Consider the following 20,645-nt stretch of genomic DNA (forward strand, 5'->3'; position numbering starts at 1 on the left):
CTTCCTTTGTTCCAGTTCGTTTTCCTCATTGGTCTAGTGGTCTTCATCAATTAACTGTTTTGATACCTCGTTATTCTACAGTTTCCTATTCCAGCAGCTTCTTTCCAAGAACGGCATTCTTTTCGAAATCTCTTCTAGATAACTGTGGTCTTACTACCTACAATCTCGATTTGTTCCAGACTAAGGCCAATAGACATTTTCTTTATTCTCGATACTCATTTTTCGTTCTTGTTAGCTTCTTACATCAAGTGGTTTCACATATTGTCTAGAGTTATTTTCATAAAAAGGAGTCCCGTTACTACTATAAAAATAAGTTTCGCTAGAAAAAAAGAAAAACCGTTAATTATGAACAGTGCGTGCATCCGACGTTGACCTACTTTGTGAGCCCTGTATAGGCATATATCGAGTTAGGGTTAATATTAGGCTATATAAAATGCAGAATAAACACCGCTGTTGAAGGCATTGCGCAATGATATGGATTTATGTGGAGGTAAAAATATGAGGGGAGCTTTCATTTTATACCAATTACTCCACAATATTATTGTCAAAAAAAAAAACATAATAAAAATAAATACCTCTATTATTATATTTTTATAATAATATTGTGAAGTCTCCCTTCGCATAAATCCATAAACAAATAAACTATTGGTTTCCTTTGTAGATTTTATCTCATTTGACAAAAATAGCATTGCTAAGGTTCTTCATGCGAAAATTAATTTTTCACCGTCATTTTGGAGCTTATAAGCGACCAATCATATTTATTAATTTTTATGTTATTTTGCTTTAATTTTTTTTAGCTGTCAATGGTTGCGGCCGTAATAATGGTGGATGTCAGCACAATTGTGTTGATGGTTTCCAGGGTCACTACCACTGCACTTGTCGAGAAGGTTACAGACTCGGCTCTGATGGAAGATCCTGTCAAGGTATTTTGCTTTTGGTTTCTTTATGTAATTTTTTTCTTTCAATTTTTTTAATTATCAGCTTGTTTCTTTATATATCTCTAATGAATTACGACTTATCAAAGCGAAAAGTCATGCAAACATAAAGTGTTAATAAGATGGATGTCAGTCGAATGATGAAGAATATTATAAGAGAATTGAAAATGGTGACTAGAATGAACAAAATAGGATTATGAAAACAGTTCATGATAAATGTGTTGAACATTAGATTTAAGAGGATAATGTTACGGACGCGAAAAATAGCCTCGTGGTAGTGTGTTCCACATGTGATGTGTTCTTGGAAAAGAACTCTGGTCATAGAAATTCCAGTTGATGTTAGAAAACTGGGGGAAACAAACAAACTTCTTTTTTAGCGAAACTAGAAAACCAAGTTTAATGAACATGGCTGAAAATGTGTATGAGCTATGGCTATGATAAGGTTCAGCGAATCAAGCATTGTGGTATCCATTCGATGCATAATTAGGGATGAATATTGATTAGTATTTAATGCAGAAATGAGCACATAAATTTAACCATATTCAACCATCAATTTGTCATAAGCTACCCATTCTAATGTTGGGTATTTGGCAGGTGACCCCCAGGCAGAGAGGCATTCGATGGGTTGCACATAGGCAAATTAATTCCATTTGATGAATGCGAAGCTTTCCACCATTGTCTATTGAAATGCATAATTTCATCAGAAATATGTGAGAAGATACAAGTTAAAAAGTCGAAACAATAGACAATGTGAAATATTAAACATTCCAGGATGAAAGAATGCTTATATAAATCGATACAACAGAAAGCGAGAATAAAGCGAGAACAAGCTGACACAATATCTTCACTGCCAACACATCCGCACCACACCCTCACCACGCGCCTTCACTGATATAAATACCCGTCATACTAAATCGAAAACTGTTGTCAGTGTGGAATAAACAAAAGATTTTTATAAATGAGCTGTGTAGTGTTTTATTCTTTTTCAAGTGCATATATCGTAGATTAGTGACAAAAATCGATTTAGATTTAACATAGACTGGAAAGCACATTGAACAACAAGCCGCAGAGAAAATATAACACACCGGATTTGTTTTGTTAACAGGCTATAATTCTTATCTATTTTTAACGTTGTAAAATGTCTGGTACAGACATATTCAGCTAGTGTTAACTATGTTTTGACGCCTCAGACGACCATGTTTTTACGTTTATTTTAAAAATACTTATCTTTAATTTGTCACGACATTAACTTCTACTTTATCTACATGTTATTTACTTTACAAAATGTTATTTAAAGTATTTATAGATTACGAAAGTTGTTTTGATATAATTTTAAATGTTTCTGGCACAGCTGCAAATTCTTGAAACGTTCAAAATGAAAATTTAAAATAGGCGTTCTTATTTTCCGCTTGCCTTTTTCGTAAGTATTATTTACTGTTGAAAGTTTTATTTATAGGAGTGAAATTATGACGTACTAGTTGACGGTTTTGTCTAGACTTGAAAGGAGATCAAGAATAAATTGAATTATAATTCGATTTATTCTTTAGTATTTTCAACACTTCCTTTACACTTTAAAATTTTTTAACGTGTAATGTAAGTGTTGAAAATCCAAAAGAATGACTGGTCGAGCAAATGCGCATGATAGGTTAGTGTTATAATGTATCATTCTATTGTCTCGCCTTCATTGCTGGCAGATATCTTTATTAGTATTTATTTGCTTTCCCACCAAAGCAAAATGTGACCCGAGGTCGTTTTTATGTGGGGTTAAACCAGCTCCCCGAAAAAAAGGCAAAAGGGGCACTCTGGTTGGGTCAAAAAATAGTAATTGTCCCAGTAAAGAGGGTTTCCCCTCCATTGACTGGGACAAATTACCTTAAGTACCGCATCTGCAGAACAGATACTACACTTTGATCTTTGCCCGAAGGCCAAGGTATTTATTTGCTCCCCCACCGGGCAAATAAGGCACAGGGCCGATTTTTAATATGAGGAGTGAAGGGGAAATGGTGACCAATTCACCGGTGAGTAGGGGAGCTGGATAGTGACAATTGGTATGAAGGGTTGCCCCTACATTGACCAAGGTCTTATATGTGGGGCTGCCCCCACATATGGTCTTTGCTTGCAGTATCTGCCGGAACAGATACTACACTTTGAGATATTAAATCTTTTATTCATGTTAAAAATACAGTCAAAATCAACGATGAACAAAAAACTTAGGCACATGGCCAACTCAAAAGGGGGTATTGTGGGGGTCGTTGGTCATCCTTCTCACTCCAGAACTAAACAAAATCAAAAGTTTCTCCCAGCTAGTATCTTCTTTCACCATAATACCGCATTCACCCTTTCATATTGGGGGATGTCCTACTTAACCCCCAGTTTTTAAAACATTTTTTGTTGACGTGTAAAAACAAAAAAAGGTAACAATAAAATGGTACAATAATTCATTTGTGTCGAGGGCGGGGGAAGAAAAAACAAAAGATGATTAGCAGGACCCTCCCAAACCCGTCTAGTTGATAGACTGCCCGTTCCACTAGGTTTGTAAAAGGAACCTCGCTTCTGCGGGTCAGTCTCTAGGTAGGGAGGACCTTTAGATGGGGGTGAATGGAGAAAAGAAAATTTTGTGGGTAAGGGATGGGGGTTAGTTTGTATTTCTTTCTCTCCAAGATGGGTAAAATTTAGAGGAAGGGGTTAAAACAAAAATTGCAGGTAAGAGGGGATGGGGATCTTGGAGGCTTCCTAATCGGGGAGGGATGGAACACACACTCAGCTAGCTGAGAGGCTATTTGTTTAATTTACTTTACAGAACTGCGCGTTCCACACCTAGGCGGGGAACAGGTATTCAAATTTGGCTCCTCTTCGTACACACAGACTTGCCACATGTATCTATCTTCTGTCAAATGCCGCGCGATGAAGCCTTCTTCTATCACATCTGATCTTCACCCGTAGTTTGTGTTTAAAGAAAGCGATCAGATCTTGATCAGAAAAGGACAACACCTCCCAGCAACCTTGCATACGCAACGTCCAAATCACCATTCTCGCCACGGCCAGGATCGTAACGTAGACCATTTGTCTTTCCCGGTCCCACGGCGGCCTCACGTTGTCCACAACATTGGATACGGTAATTGGGCAAGAATGCTCAGGATCGATGCGAGCCGTCACTTCGCTGACATACGACCAGTACTGGCGGAGTTCGCGGCAATCGAAGAAAGCGTGGTCAGTAGTTTCTACGGCCGTTATCCCACAACGGGGACAATCAGGCGACTCCAAAAACCCGGAACTGCATTGTATGTTGTTGAGTGGAAGTGCATTTCGGGCCAATCGCCAGGTCAGAGAGAACTCTGAATTGTTCAGATGACTCGAACCTGACGCCTAGCTCCACGCGGAGCGGATCTCACTCTGCTGCCAAGCCAAACACGCACATAGCGGGTCGCCGGCGGCCCCCTTCACTAGATCCCTGTGGAGTTCCCTACGGGTAGCAGTCACAAGGTCACTGGACCTTGGTAGTCGTTTTAGTGCGGCTCGGCACTCTTTCATGTAGGCAGATTCTCCCAGTGGCCTGCAACGGTTCTTGATGGAAGGGTCGAGAACGAGGTCGGGGAAGGTGGCAGTAACCACGGGGTGCCACGGTTGGTCATCTTGCATATAGTGGCTCAGGAAGGCCAGCCTCTCAGCATCTCGATGACACTTCAAGTCCGGCATTCCCAAGCCTCCCTCACACGGACATTGAATACAGACCTGTCTGCTCACCCAGAGTCTTCCTCTGTCCAAAAGGAGCGAGGACAAGAGTTCGACAAGAGCTTTTAGGTGTTGTGCAGGCAGGGGAAGTACGGCAAGTCGGTAAAGGATGAGAGGAAAGACGTAAGTGGCGCACGCCTCAGCTCTACCCTTTAAGGAAAGTTTCCTAGAAAGCCACGAATTGACTGCAGCCTCCACCTTTGACCGTACCTCCAACCAATTCTTGTCAAGCTGGAGACCCAGTCCAAACCACACGCCGAGGATCCGGACCGGGCCATCTGTCCAGTTGAATGGCGCCGGGAGGTTTGCGTTGCCACTCCAGGCGCCCAACCGCAGTCCTACCGACTTGCTGCGGTCTATCTTGGCCCCCGTGATTCTTTCGTACTGTGCGAGTGCCTCCGACACGACCTCAATGTCTCTGAAGCCCGACACGAAGACCGTGACATCATCGGCGAACGTGAATACCTTGGCAGCTGAGCCGCCAGGCAGAGCCATTCTGCGCAGGGCCGAATTTGCCTCCCCATGTCTCAGCTTGCGGAGCAGAGGCTCCAAAGCCAGGACATAAAGCAGGGGCGACAGCGGACAACCCTGACGAACCGACCGAGAGATAACAAAGGATTTCAAGCGCTTTCCGTTGACTTGCACGACAGCCATGGGTTGTCGATACATTACAGAAATCCACTTGCAAAAGTCCGGTTTAAAACCGGCGGCCTCTCTACTTTGATCTCGGCCAAAAGGCCAAGAACAACAGAAAAAAGGCAAGCTTCTTATTTACTTGTCTCACTTAAGTGAGGCAGGCGGTGGAAACACTACACAAACTATATATATATATATATATATATATATATATATATATATATATATATATATATATATAAACAGATAAAGCAGATAGCGGCTCTTGGGTTTTCTTTCGACAGTCTCGTAACTCGCCTGTTTTATTTTGCCCTTTAGTCCTCATATGCAATGAACGATGTTTCTGATAAAGGGGGAAGAATTGCTGTTTTCTGGGTCAGAATATATTCCATCTAACACTTATTGTTGGCAAGCTTTTGATCTTAAAGTTCTATTTTTTAGCTCCTTACATCAACTGACTCCATGCTTTGTCTGGAGAGATTTCCATAAAAAAGTATTACCCTTAGTTTGTCTGTATGTTCGTTCCACGTTATCTCTGGGAAGACTGGGCCGATCTGGCTGAAATTTCGTATGGACTTGGTTATGATAAGTTGCAGCGAAACGAGTATTATGGTGTCTGTTCGATGCACCGTTCGAGATTAATATGGATTAGTATTTGATAGGAAAATGAGCTCAAATTTAACCATATCCAACTATTAATTTGGCATAAAGCACTTATTATATATCAACGGGCTATAACTTTTGCTCGTTTTTATCAGGCTAAAAAGTCTAGTTTTTACATAGTTCTGAATGTTGTATTGTTCTTCAAACTAAAGAAAACCTTGCATTAATTGTAGAATTAATCGTCATTTACATGTACATAATGCGTCCATGTTCGAGGTTATGACTGACTAGCTCTACACTAAACGTGTCCACATTATTTCATAGTAACTGAAACATAGCGCGTGTGGCGCGCGTGTAAGAAAATCAGCGGCAGCTGTAGGATAGCTGACTAGCGAAAATATTAGCAGCAACAGTCGTCTTAGCCCATATGCACATTAAGCAAGTGTGTGCGCGCTGGCGTCACAGGAACAAGAAGAAAAAAAGACGGACGTAAAGGACAACGTGTGGTGAAGCAAAGGAAGCGATCGGACGTGTTTTGATTCGGATACGGCGAGAGAGAAAATGCGCTGCGTGGTCGAAAAACCGGAAAAGATTTTTGCTTAATTGGTATTTGTTTTATTTATTAAAATATATAGAATGGAAGATGATAAGTAACCATGGAATATTCACGGGGTACAGACCGTTGTTAGCATTACATTTTACGATAGTTTTATCTGTACATAAAATGACTAAAATGTGGAATCGTTTATAAACTACACAATCCTTTATGCAATCCAACTATATTAATTAGTTTCTGTCTAGTTTGTCTGCCAAGTTTCATCCTGGATATCCAATATTCTGTGTTTTAATAAGCACGATGAGTAAAATTGTCAATAATTATGATACCCTCTATACTTGACATTGTTCTTTGTTTTATCGCTGTTCAATACTATGGGGATACTTTGGCAATAGTCTTCTCAGTAGAATGAGTTTTACATTCACTGGATCTTAAGCTCCTATGCCTATCACAGCATCTCTGAACTGAAAAAGACCATAACAATTAAAATCATGGACATTTCACGAAAAGATCACAAAAAGTATGACTACATTTAAGAAACCAATTGCTTTTAGGAAAGTAGATATTTTTCAAATGAATATGAAAAATATTTTCACTTGAAAATTTTAATAAATTGCTAAACAAAACAATAAAAGATTTTTAATTGAGTCTCAACGTTTAAATTGGTCGTATCCTTGAATTTTTTGAAACCGAAAATAACGATAATTACAATCACATAAAAATGTTTTCATTTTGCATTTAGTTTTTAATTGCGATCGTATTTTTAATTTTCTTAATTTTCTTTTATTACAGAGGTCAACCCCTGCCAGAAAGACAATGGCGGATGTAAACAGATTTGCCGCAACCACAGATCGAAACCGATTTGCCAGTGTTATAAAGGATATCGAATTGCTGCTGACGGCAGGACGTGTATCGGTAAGGGAGAGAGGAGTAAAAACAGAAGTTAAAATTTTAACAAAAAACAAACATTAATTCTTATTTGAGAAAAACCCTAGGATATAAAAACCTAGGATATAAAAACCTAGGATATAAAAACCGAAGATAGTAAAACCTAAGATATAAAAACCTAGGATAAAAACGAAGATATAAAAAAAAACCGAAGATATAAAAAAAAAACGAAGATATTAAAAAAACCGAAGATATATAAAAAAATAAAGTAAGATATATAAAAAAATAAAGTAAGATATATAAAAAAATAAACTAAGATATATAAAAAAATAAACTAAGATATATAAAAAAAACTAAAATATTAAAAACAAAACTAAGTTATAAAAAAACCGAAGATATTAAAAAAACCGAAGATATATAAAAAAATAAACTAAGATATATATAAAAAAAATAAACTAAGATATATAAAAAAACTAAAATATTAAAAAAAACTAAGTTATAAAAAAAACGAAGATATTAAAAAAAACCGAAGATATTAAAAAACCGAAGATATATAAAAAACTAAAATATTAAAAAAAAAACTAAGTTATAAAAAAAACTAAGTTATAAAAAAAACTAAGTTATAAAAAAAACTAAGTTATAAAAAAAACTAAGTTATAAAAAAAACTAAGTTATAAAAAAAACTAAGTTATAAAAAAAACTAAGTTATAAAAAAAACTAAGTTATAAAAAAAACTTATGATATAAAAACTTATGATATAAAAACTTATGATATAAAAACTTATGATATAAAAACTTATGATATAAAAACATAGGATATAAAGTCGAGGACAAAAAAGTCACCCAGGATATATAAAATTTAGAACATATGAAAATTAGAATATATGAAATCTGGGATATATAACAAAGATACATTTGAACTAAGTATTGATAGCAGCAAAAATTATGAATACATTACAGTGGACTGGTAGATATATATATATATACATATATATATATATATATATATATATATATATATATATATATATATATATATATCCCAGTCGCACAAAATAGGAAAAATGAATTGAATTGAGAAAGAAACGAACAACGCCTTTATTAAAATAAACGAACTAGAATTTATTTCATGAAGAAACAAATTAAATGAAAGGGTACATCACGTGTTTAGTTTGGCATGCGTCTCTCGCTGTTATCTGGTGAGAGGGAAAGTCTATTGTTGTAAAGAGAGAGAGAGAGAGAGATGAAGTCAATCCAGGCCATGGAGAGAGAACGTGTGTAAGGTGTACGTACTGTCTGTTGGCTCTTGCCCCACACATAGTAGCAGAGGACGTGACGCGCGTGGACGCGCGCCCCGAAAGGGAGCGGTTGGTCTGTCGACCGCTCAGCTCGGGAGCCGAATCGAAAAGAAGGAAACAGCTCAGGTCTCTTGCTTTTGTAGTTGTTTCCGGTGGTCTTTTGCGCATGTGTGGATTTCCTTTAAAGGGAAGTGGCGTTGCCCATGTGTGCATACGTGTGCGCGTATGCGTGCGTATATGTGTGTACCTTATTGTGTGTGTGTGTGCATGCACGTGAATGTGAGTGCATGTACGTGAACGTGAATATATGTACGTGTGTGTACGTACGCACGTATGTTTGTGTACGCGTATGTGTATGACAAGAAAAATGGCTTGAGATGTGAACGCGTGTTTTTATGTGAGACTAGAAGAGACTTGCACAACGTTGATTAGTGTTTTCAAACTGATGGATACACACACACACACACACACACACACACACACACACACACATATATATATATATATATATCGTACTTTGAGATAATTGTGCCAACTAAAAAAAAGTGCTTTTTATATGCGTGGTTGCCAAAAGAGCACGGTTAGCTAGTTGGCGCAATTACCCCAAAGTACGGTATATATTAGTCCTCGTGCGAAAGACCAGGACACAAAATGTTTTAAATAATTATTATAATAATAATAATAATAATAATAATAATAATAATAGAATAACAATAACAAAGACTTTCGCTGGCGAGGACTACTATTGACCGTAATTAGTTATACAGTCCTTTTGAAATTTAACGTCAAAACATGGATAGATTCGCGTAGTACGTTTTCTTATAATTATATATTATATTATGATTATATATTGTATTATGTTATTATTAGTCTTTGCGCGAAAGAGAAGGACACAAAATGTTTTAAATAATAATAGAATAACAATAACAAAGACTTTCGCTGGCGAGGACTACTATTGACCGTAATTAGTTATACAGTCCTTTTGAAATTTTCATCTCTATTTTTCTCGTTATCTACTGAATATTTTTAATGAAACCTATATGAAATATGTTCCTTATTAAATTGTAAAGATTTTCTATTGTGAAAGAAGTTTTAAAAAATTTAATCTAAAAAAGTTATTTTAAAGTTTTTGTTTAAAAAATTCAGATTTTCTCAATATTCAGACATGTATGACAAAGAGGGAGTTGCAAAAAAGAGTTGTGGTGTGAGGATAAATACAAACTGAAACAGAGAGAATATTCAGACCTGTAATAATACAAAGAGGGAGTGCAAAAATGAGTCGTGATGTGAGGAGAAATACAAACTGAAATAGAGAGTAGGAGAGTTTTTATAAATACATGCAAAACCACATTCATTTTTTTTCATCCAAATTAATAAATTAAATAAAATATAATCTTAAAAAGATACGATACAAGTTAGAAAAGCATTTCATCTAAGGCATGAAAATTGTTGAACAAAATATTTTTACTATAGGCTTTAAAAATAAAGGTACAAGATTCAATTTGAAATTTATTTATCTTCAAAGTGCTCTTTTATACATTTTACAAAGTAAGGTATTAAATTTTTATACCTTACTTTGTAAAATGTATAAAAGTGCACTTTGAAGATAAATAAATTTCAAATTGAATCTTGTACCTTTATTTTTAAAGCCTATAGTAAAAAATTTTGTTTAACAATTTTCATGCCTTGGATGAAATGCTTTTCTAACTTATATATATATATATATATATATATATATATATATATATAAGGAAATGGGAGAGATTTTTTTAATCGCAATTATTTTAGCGTAATAAATATATAACAGAATTTGTTTCATTTTCGAAATGTATCTTAAGAAATAGAAAATATTCAATTAATAGTAAATAATTAATTCCTAATATATAAATCAAATACCATAACCGGAAATCGAAACCGAAACCTAAATATTTTCGTTTTAAGCTTCTGCCAATGAGCTATTTGGATTTGCTGTAATTAGAGCTTAGAACATTAAAGCCGCAGCATGATGTGATAGATTTATGGTTTCCGTTAAAAAAAATGTAACACGAATTCAAACTTAAACGATAATAAAAATAAATGGGCGAACTTTATCAACAGCGTTTCAAATTATTTTAATACTCCAAAACGATTTAATATTGCATTTGGCCCATCATCCTAGAAATTAAAATGTTAACGTGTTTTTAGATTGTAATTAATAAAGTGCGTGAAAATGTAAAATGCCCATTATATTAGGTTGTCACAAAAGTTTGTAAACACTTGTAAAGTTTGAAATTTTACTCACCAAGTAATAACATAAAAAAATTAATCCTCAAAATAAAGACCATCATTTTCAAAGACTTTCTGCCATCAATCTTTCGAATCTGGTCAAAGTACCATTCACTCTGCTCCGAATCAAAGAACTATTGATACGCTTTTTCGACTTTATCAACTGAATCAAATCGGCAACCGTTGAGAACGTGTTGCATTGAACAGAAAAGGCTTTAATATAATGGAGCACAATCAGGACTGTAGAATGAATGTGCCAGAATCTCAACACCGTTCAGCTCTTTAAAATTGTTTTTGTCTCTTCCTGGCGGGATGTACTTTGGCATTGTCCTGCTGCATCATTTCGGTTGATCAGAACTTTTGCTTCAACTTGTCGTAGACCAGCTCCTGTTGCTTACAGTAAAGTTCGACACTGATGACACCATCATTTGGAGCCAACTCAAAATGTACGATTCCTTCAAAGTTTCACCAAACGCACAACATGACTTTCTTGCCGAATCGATCTTGTTTAGAAACCGCCCGTGTCTCTTACTCTTTCAGAACTCATCGCTTGCCTCGATTTTGCTGGATCAGATGGATCAATTTCTGGTCTAATATCAGAATTCGCTTCCAAAAATGCTCGTTTAATGAATTGGTGAGCAATTAACGGCAAATTTCAACTCGTCTGTTGGCTTATGAGTTCGCGTGATTTTTGTGAACAAAATTAAGTTTCTTCAAGTTTTGGTGAATTATCGATTTGCCAACTGAAGCTCCTCAGTCAATTCTCTAGTGCTCAATGAAGGCGCAATGTCCAACCCGGCTTGCAAGTCTCGATCATCTAACTTTAACGGACGTCCAGAACGAGGCTTATTTTCAAGACTCATATCGCTAGAATCGAAACGCTTGTACAACTTTGAGATCGCCGAATATGCAATCGTTCCTTCGTCTTTGGTACCACCAATCTCTTCTGCGATTTTCTTGGTTGAAAAACCTCGCTTCCAGCAGTATTGAATTAAGGCTCTCGGCTCAATTTTATTAAGTGTCATCTGGAATAGAAGGATGAAGATCTCTACAACAACACAAACGCAAAAATAAACCAATTAAAAATTGCATAAAAATTCAATTTTTCGCAAGTGTTTATTAACTTTTGGGACAACGTAATACATGCGAAAAGTATTTACTCCTAACATTTTCAGTGACTAAAAAAACAAAATCCTATTTTGTTTTTTTAGTTTTTAATATCTTTTATTCTTTACCTATAGATGAATGCCTATTTTTTTCAGCATTGTTTTAAACGTGTTTCATTGTCATGATGGAAAATATAGTCCATTGGTTATCATACAACTCATCAGAGACGAAAAATCGTTAAAAATGTACGAAATAAAAAAGGAGAGTTTAGTCAAGATGAGTAAGTTCAGAAACGTAAAAACGCTTATTAAAAGGCGATATTCAGAATATATATATATATATATATATATATATTTGAGACCGCATATGCGTTGATCATCATTCAATTCCGGGCAACGACGGGTCCCTACTAGTATAATATATATATATATATATATATATTATACCAACGAATATTTCACACTCCTATATTTTTATTGTCATCGAAATCCGTGCACTCGTCCGGGAAGTAACTTCACCTGTCTTCATGCAAAAATATATATGTCTTAGTCCAAAATATATGTTATTCTGCATTGTACTCTATAGAACCTATTGTTAAAATTATTTTATATAAACGTCTTTCTAGTTAACGAAAAAAAACATTGAGAAATTACGTCATGCAAAAAAAAATTGTTTAATTCAAAAAGAAACATGTAAATGTTCAAGTCTTATAAAATTATTTGCAGTTAATGAAAAAAAAAAAGAAAGAAATTTACATGCGGAGTTTGAACCTACAGTTTGATAAGCGAAAATTGTTTAACATTACTAAATCTAACGTTGTGGCCTCAGTCGCAATGTGGACAAAAGAAGAGGAAATAACTCCGACTCGCTTTTTGGTTGGTACAACGATATTCATTTCTTTCTCGTTACATGCGTGACGTCACCCACGTGATGTAGAACGTTCTCCGCATCTCTCCCGAGATTTCGAACGTTATCTCCTCTCTGTCGAAATCTGAGTCTTTTTTTTTTTTTTCATAGTCTCTTTTCCCCCTACCGGTGACGTCATTTCTCATGCATTTACATACGCGCACCCGCGCTATGTTACATAAATAATGTAAACAACGATAACGAGTTCAACAAAGAAGAAATATGAATGCAAACCTCCCAGCAAAATATGTTTATTACTGTTTTCTCCATCACGTTTACAGTTACAACCAACAATAATTAGTGCAAAGAAAAACTATTTACATACTACTACTACTACTACTACTGCTGCGTGCCATCAATACAACACTTCTACGACATGCCAACAGCGAGTTATTCGTTACGGTCCTAAAGCAAATAATGTTTGGATCGCATAATGCTAAAATGATATTTCAAAAATATTTTTGAAGAATGTTCCATGAGTTCGATTTAAAATGCTCTTATGCCGGCAACGACTATCCATTATAGTAGGGTCGTGTTTGTCTTTATCGTATCTTTGAAGCTTACTCATTTTGGGTGTGTGACTAGCGATAGAATATCGTTTTGCAGAAAGTTTTTAATTATGCAGAAAACTTTCGAAAGTCTCGTATTTATTTGTCCGTTTTTATCATTTCACGCTTTCTACACTTTACATTTTGTCGATGTAATAAAAAAAAAGAAGATTGCACATCGAAATTAATGGCCGTTTTATAACGAGTAAATGCATGATAAAGCGGGCAATATATATATATATATATATATATATATATATATATGGCGATTAAGCTACACTGAATATTCGGCGTTTCATCTACTCTAGGATTCGTCAGGCTTATGCGCATAAGCCTGACGAATCCTAGAGTGGATGAAACGCCGAATATTCAGTGTAGCTTAATCGCCATATATATTTTATAAATTACTAACTAGCTCTACCTACGTATTGATCATTTTTGAAGTAAATACTTAAAGTTTACGCATAAATCTATACTTTCGTATATTAATTTTATGTGAGTAAATTAAGTAGTTATATATATATATATATATATATATATATATATATATATATATATATATATATATATTATGCAAATGGTTTCCTTTTAATAAACACTTGATACCGACGTCTGTGAAGCTTGCTTTTTCATTGCTGATAATTTTTAAAATCTGAAAATTTAAGAGATTTCACGTATCGTCGCCAGTAACGATGTGGTCCAAGAATTTGTGACCATTGGCTTCGTACTGGTTCAACAATTCCTGACGGATAGCTGTTCCTTTTGGTCTTGCGTAAGCATTCCTGGAACTCGCCTGGCACACACTTTGCTGTGTCCTACGGATGGCAACATTGTTTCCGGGGCATTGACACCCGCATTCAATTCCACGCACATTGCCTTCACAGTTATACGCCGTTCAGAGCGGATAACTTGGTCGTGAAGCACAGTTTTCTAGGGTGATCGCTGTGCATGGGCGTCCAGAGCGCGTTTTGTCACTTGTCACTTTAACCACTCTGAAATCGACGAACCCCTCTCCTAATTAACTGACATTAACTGCATCGGTTTTGTAAACGTTCAACGGACATCCGTGAATTTTGATAGGTTAAATTTTTCTGCATGGAGGAAATCTCTGCTTCTAACTCACTTCCATGACAGGTGTTGCTTTTTTAGAGTTTCGCGCCGTCAATATCTGCAACAGAGAAATGAAACTTTCAGCTTATGAATGAATAAATTCAGTCATCATAACAATTACATTTGCAATCACGTCTGATCCATTCGGGCGGAACAGAAATAGGTGATATTACTTTTAGAACACCTTCGTATATATAACATATATAATATATAATATATATAATATATAACATATATTATATAACATATATAATATATAACATATATAATATATTATATAACATATATTATATATTATATAATATATAACATATAATATATAACATAATATATAAAGTATATATTGTTTAACATATGGATTCCTAAGTTCGAAAAGATATACCTGAAGAAGGTTGAAAGATTACGATTCGCCTTCAATAAGTTTTTTTTTTTTTTTTTTTTTTTTTACAAAGTGATCACCACTTATCAAGGCCCGGAAGCCACTCAGGGATAAGGGTTATTGCAAGTACATTAAGTTAGTGAGGAGATTTGCTGAAGTGTTTACTTAAGGGGGCGGTTCATTAGGAATTTGTTAACATTGGACTTGAAGACATCCAAATTGTAGTCCGGAGGGGAGCAGGCAGACGGAACAGAGTTCCACAGTTTCTAGACATTTTTCGTATGTGCACTTTTATTGCGTGAAATTCTAGTCACCACCGAAGTAATCTTCTCCGGCTTCAATGCACTTGTTATACCGTTTCTGGAAGGCCCACGGAAGTCCTCTTGTGTGTGTATATCAATGACCATCGTTGCGGCCCTTTCATCTCCTCAGTTGTCTCATAACGACAGCCTCTAAGGTTTTCCTTGAACTAAGGGAATAACCAAAAGTCACAGGGAACAAGGTCTGGTCTATAGGGAGGGTGAGGGACTGTCTTGATGCTCATCTTGGCCTAATAGTTTGTGACAAGGATGGAGTTGTTGACTGATGCATTCGCACAACTCTTCCGCATCTTCAGTTTCTCGTGAACAAGTGTTTGTACAGTTCCAACACTTATATCAAACTGTGCACTTATTGTTTCTACAGATACGCAGCGGTCCTTATACATGAAATTCTATATTTGGCCAATTAACTTTGGTGTTCTGACTTCCTTACTCCTCCCACGCCTCTCATAATCTTTCACATATTCGTTGCCTTTCTTGAATCTCTTATGCCACTTAAAAACTGATTCTTGATTCATGAAAGATGGTCCAAAAGCAGTCTGAAGCGTTCCATACGTTACTGTGGCGTTTTTTCAAGTTTAAAACGGAATTTTCTTACATATCGTTCTTCACTCCAGATTGCATGTTTGATATTCAACAGCTGTGACAACCAGGCTTTAGTAGGGCGTGTTCCAATTCGTGCTGTAGCTGTACATTTGAACCAGAAATAATAAAAACAATTGTCAGTCATCTTATAAGATGTATAGCAATAACATACTGAATTTTCAAGAGTCTACGAAAATTTTAAATGCCATTACAAAAAAGTTTGGAAACTTATTGAAGGCACCCCGTACATTAACTAAAAAAAGAATACAACCAAGATGAGACTAGTAGTTCAAATAATTAAAATCAAAATTATCAATCCTCATCTAAAAAAAAGTTTAAAACATCGTTTCATTAACGGATCATTTTGTTCCGTCTGAAAACTTTCCAAACAAACGTCATGTTTCGTAAATCTGAACAAAATTTGTCGCCACCTTTAGAAAGAGAAAGAAAACAAGGGGAGGAAATGAGAGGGAGAGTATGGATAAGAGGTGTGGGGGGCTAAGTGGTTGTCTCGTTTTGCTATTCGGAGCGAAGCATCTGGAAAACGTTTGTCCCGTCATCGATGACGTCATGGCTGCTTGAAAACTCGAAGTCGCAATGGTCGCTTAGTCGTGTCTGGTGTACTTTTAAGTGAATCTCAATGTGTCATCAGAATTGGTCCCGAGGGCGAGACAAGAAATAATTGAAAGAAAGAAAACAAATGAAAGTTTGTATAAACATTTCATAAAAACTAGAGTCAATGTGTTAAAATAACAAACAAGGAAAAATCTGAGATTGCATTAAGATAACTCATATATATATATATATATATATATATATATATATATATATATATATATACACATATATACATACATATATATATACATATATAAATACATATATATATATACATATATACATATATATATACATATACATACATATACATATATATAAATATATATATACATATATATATATATACATATACACATATATATATACATATATATACATATACATATATATATACATATATATATATACATATATATATAAACATATATATATATATAAACATATATATACATATATATATAAACATATATATATAAACATATATATATATACATATATATATATATATATACACATATATACATACATATATATATACATATATAAATACATATATATATATACATATATACATATATATATACATATACATACATATACATATATATAAATATATATATACATATATATATATATACATATACACATATATATATACATATATATACATATACATATATATATACATATATATATATACATATATATATAAACATATATATATATATAAACATATATATACATATATATATAAACATATATATATAAACATATATATATATATACATATATATATATATATATACATACATATATATATATATATATAGAGAGAGAGAGAGAGAGAGAGAGAGCGGGAAAGTTAACTGTTGTATATGAATATGATATGTTTTACACCTACCATATTGTGTCTAGACACGCTAAAGCATATCTATGTACAAATCACGTTATATATAAACATACATATATCAAAATACATATGTATAGAGAGGAGAGAGAACATATGATGAGTCAACAAGTGGTGGTCTATATTCTATTTTGAGCAAGAGATCTGGAAAACACACGCACGTACACACACACACACACACACACACACATATATATATATATAAACAATTCATACATATTTTTAAACATAAGCCGAATAGCTCTTTCGGCTATCATCTCATCAAGAAAAAATCGATAGCATTCAATGGAAACTAATATTATTCTCTAAAAAACTAAATAAAGAGCAATGGGGTATTTTTTTATAATCTAAAGTGCTGAAAGACGATTAAAATAAACAATTCAATAAACGAGTACAAGACGATGAAAATGTGACCGCGTAGGAGGGGAAAAACAGAAGGGGGGGGAGTTCCCCAAAGAGATTTAACGTTTTTATCAATTTCTTTCTGTCGGTACAAATAAGATTTCCGAATTTCTTTGGAGAACTTTGACCCTCTCTCCCTTCTGATTTTCCCACAGTTCTCTAATCGGTACACCAATTCCTAAATGGTCCGCTTGTTTCACATTACTGCCATTGAAATTCTCAGAAATCCAAAGGCCTCCATCCTGAGCCTTAGACTTTATCTCTTTATAAGATACAAAATTATTGGAATATTTCATTACAGTCCTCTTTTACCTTACAAATACTGAATTAGTAAAGAAGTTGTGAACATAATGTTTCTCTCCCAATTGACCATTTAAATGTTATTGTATATCTTTTTTGTGATCTTACTGGATTCCAGGACAAGAATTCCTCTAGTCTGGTGGAGTATCCAGCTTCGTGTTGGTACTTGAAGTTAGGTTACTTAGAGAAGATGCACCATTCATCGTAAAAGCCAGTGTGGATTAGCCATAGCGAGGAGATCTTATTTTGGGCTGTGAATACAAAATGTGATGTTGAATATTTTGAACATTTAGTCGGGGTTTATTTGTAGGTAAACGTATCCTGCTACAGTGTCCTGAAAAATCCCTGTACAGAGAAACCTTAGACTCGAAAATAGTGCCTAGTAGACTTTCAAGCTCTCTCTCTCTCTCTCCCACACTCTCTCTCTCTCTCTCACTCAGACACACACACACACACACGCATATATATACATAAGAGAAAGAAAATTAAAACTGTAAGTTGAATTTTACAATCAAAATTTATTGTTCGACTGAATACTCCAAAAAACAATTTACAAAGTCCTTATTCCGCGGAGTTTCAAAGAATGCTATTCTTGTTATTCTTCTCATCAGAGGACATAAAGAAATCAGCAAATTATATTGTAGCAATGCTAGAATTTGCTAGTCAAGGCATTAATGAAACCGCAATTCATTTTAGTTATAAATTCCCAAATAAAGAGTGAAAAAATTTCAGCTTGCATGAAAATCTTCTCAAGTTGATCCGAAATGCAAAATAGTTCGTTAGAGAAAATTGATTCCAAAATAAGTCCAGCGTGACGATGCATATGATCCGATTGGAAAGCCTTCAAAACAGCTGTAATAATGAAAATTGTTTTTTTCCGAGCAGTGCAGTAGCCCAAAGAGAAGTCTGTCCCCAGTCCAATGGGAGTTAATAGTAAAAAGAGAGAAAGAGAAATCCAGTATGAGAACCTTCATCATCGGCTTAATTAGAAAAAGATATAATATATATATATATATATATATATATATATATATATATATATATATATATATATATAAACAATTTATTAAAAAATCAGCAGATTACTTAATCGTAATCTTTCAATACCATAAATTATCGTGTCTGCTGTGAATAACTAGGTTTCGTTCATCATGGAATTAAAAGACATTCTGACTTTTTCTTATTCTAACATCGATTTTAGACTTTTCAATTCAAACGAGACGGATGAATCTTTCCGGAATAAGAACAAGCCGAAATTTTCCTAATTGCCAGATGACAAGATGGATAAAACTCAGATATCCTCATATGTGTGTTTAAAATATTTAAATAAAAATACATATTTAATTATATACATTGACAACCAACTAGTGCATGCATATTTTTTAAAAGAATAAGGTCCTTTATTATGAAAGCTGAGACTTTCGACAAATACATGTGCTTATCAAAACAAGATATCTTTCTTTCTTTTTCATTTTGCTGGCATTGGTCTTAGATATACGATAACGAACTCAAGATATAGAAGACAAGAAAATAGTTACGTTGCTGTTTATGTTTTCAATTTTAAACTGCCTTATCCTATTGTGTTTGAAAATGTGCTTTTTTCTGAATATAATTTGACATTAAACAGGGATTTATATTCCCATTTAAATGGAAACTAACTTTCAGCTTATATATATATATATATATATATATATACATATATACATATATATATATGTATATATATATATATATATATATATATATATATATATATATATATATATATATATTAAATATGACTGGATATAATATGAACACGATGAAATTGATTGGAATTTCATTTTCATTATGTAAAGAACATAGTAATTCATTGGCTAGTCAGAATCAAATAACTATTTGTTTTTTCTCATTTCTTTTCAGATATTGACGAATGCTCTCGCAATATGGGTGACTGTGCTCAACAATGTCTTAACACTGAAGGATCCTATGTCTGCATGTGTACATCCGGATTTCAACTTGGAACCGATGGCAAATCTTGCTACAGTAAGTAATACATCTACACAACGATCAAACTCTTTCCTTTATATTTCTCCAATATACATCGTTGCTATAAATAAGCAAGGGTCTAAACTATTCTCTATTCTCCCTATCCTTTTTTTTTTGTATTTATATTTTTTTATATTTAATAACATGAATGCTCTGCCCGCCACCAAAAATACTGTTCATTATTCTTAGCCACCATTAAATTTTGTACCACTGTAAAAAATGAACCACTAAAACACTTGGTGAATCCCATCTGTTCATATGTTTCGTAACATCCAATCATGTGCGAGGCAGCTTGGTCTATGCTTGTCCACTAAAAACAGTAAATGTCTGCCAGACATTTAAAAGTAGAGATCGTATCAAAGCTCGACCAGCTCCGATGAGGGCAGCTTGACGAAGGATGTCTTCTGCTGAAAGACTTGAAACTCCTTGATTATTTTAAAACACCCACTGTTGCTTTGATTGCTTCCGGTATTACACCAAGGTGTTTTATTCATCTGGCGACATGTATACGAGACCTTTA

At 34.3% G+C, this 20,645-nt stretch overlaps 1 protein-coding gene across 2 annotated transcripts in view; it reads left to right on the forward strand.

The window, feature by feature from the left end:
* Positions 1-20,645, forward strand: part of LOC145246818 (uncharacterized) — a 583,451-nt gene that overhangs the window by 315,887 nt on the left and 246,919 nt on the right. For both annotated transcript variants that reach the window (XM_080108645.1, XM_080108646.1), the window contains exons 7-9: positions 798-923; positions 7,255-7,377; positions 20,000-20,122. In XM_080108645.1, coding sequence (XP_079964771.1) covers positions 798-923; positions 7,255-7,377; positions 20,000-20,122 — 372 coding nt within the window. The remainder of the gene's footprint in view (positions 1-797; positions 924-7,254; positions 7,378-19,999; positions 20,123-20,645) is intronic.

Source organism: Euprymna scolopes, chromosome 24, assembly GCF_053919585.1.
Source record: "Euprymna scolopes isolate OS-2025 chromosome 24, ASM5391958v1, whole genome shotgun sequence".
In the NCBI taxonomy this organism is placed as follows: Eukaryota; Metazoa; Mollusca; class Cephalopoda; order Sepiida; family Sepiolidae; genus Euprymna; species Euprymna scolopes.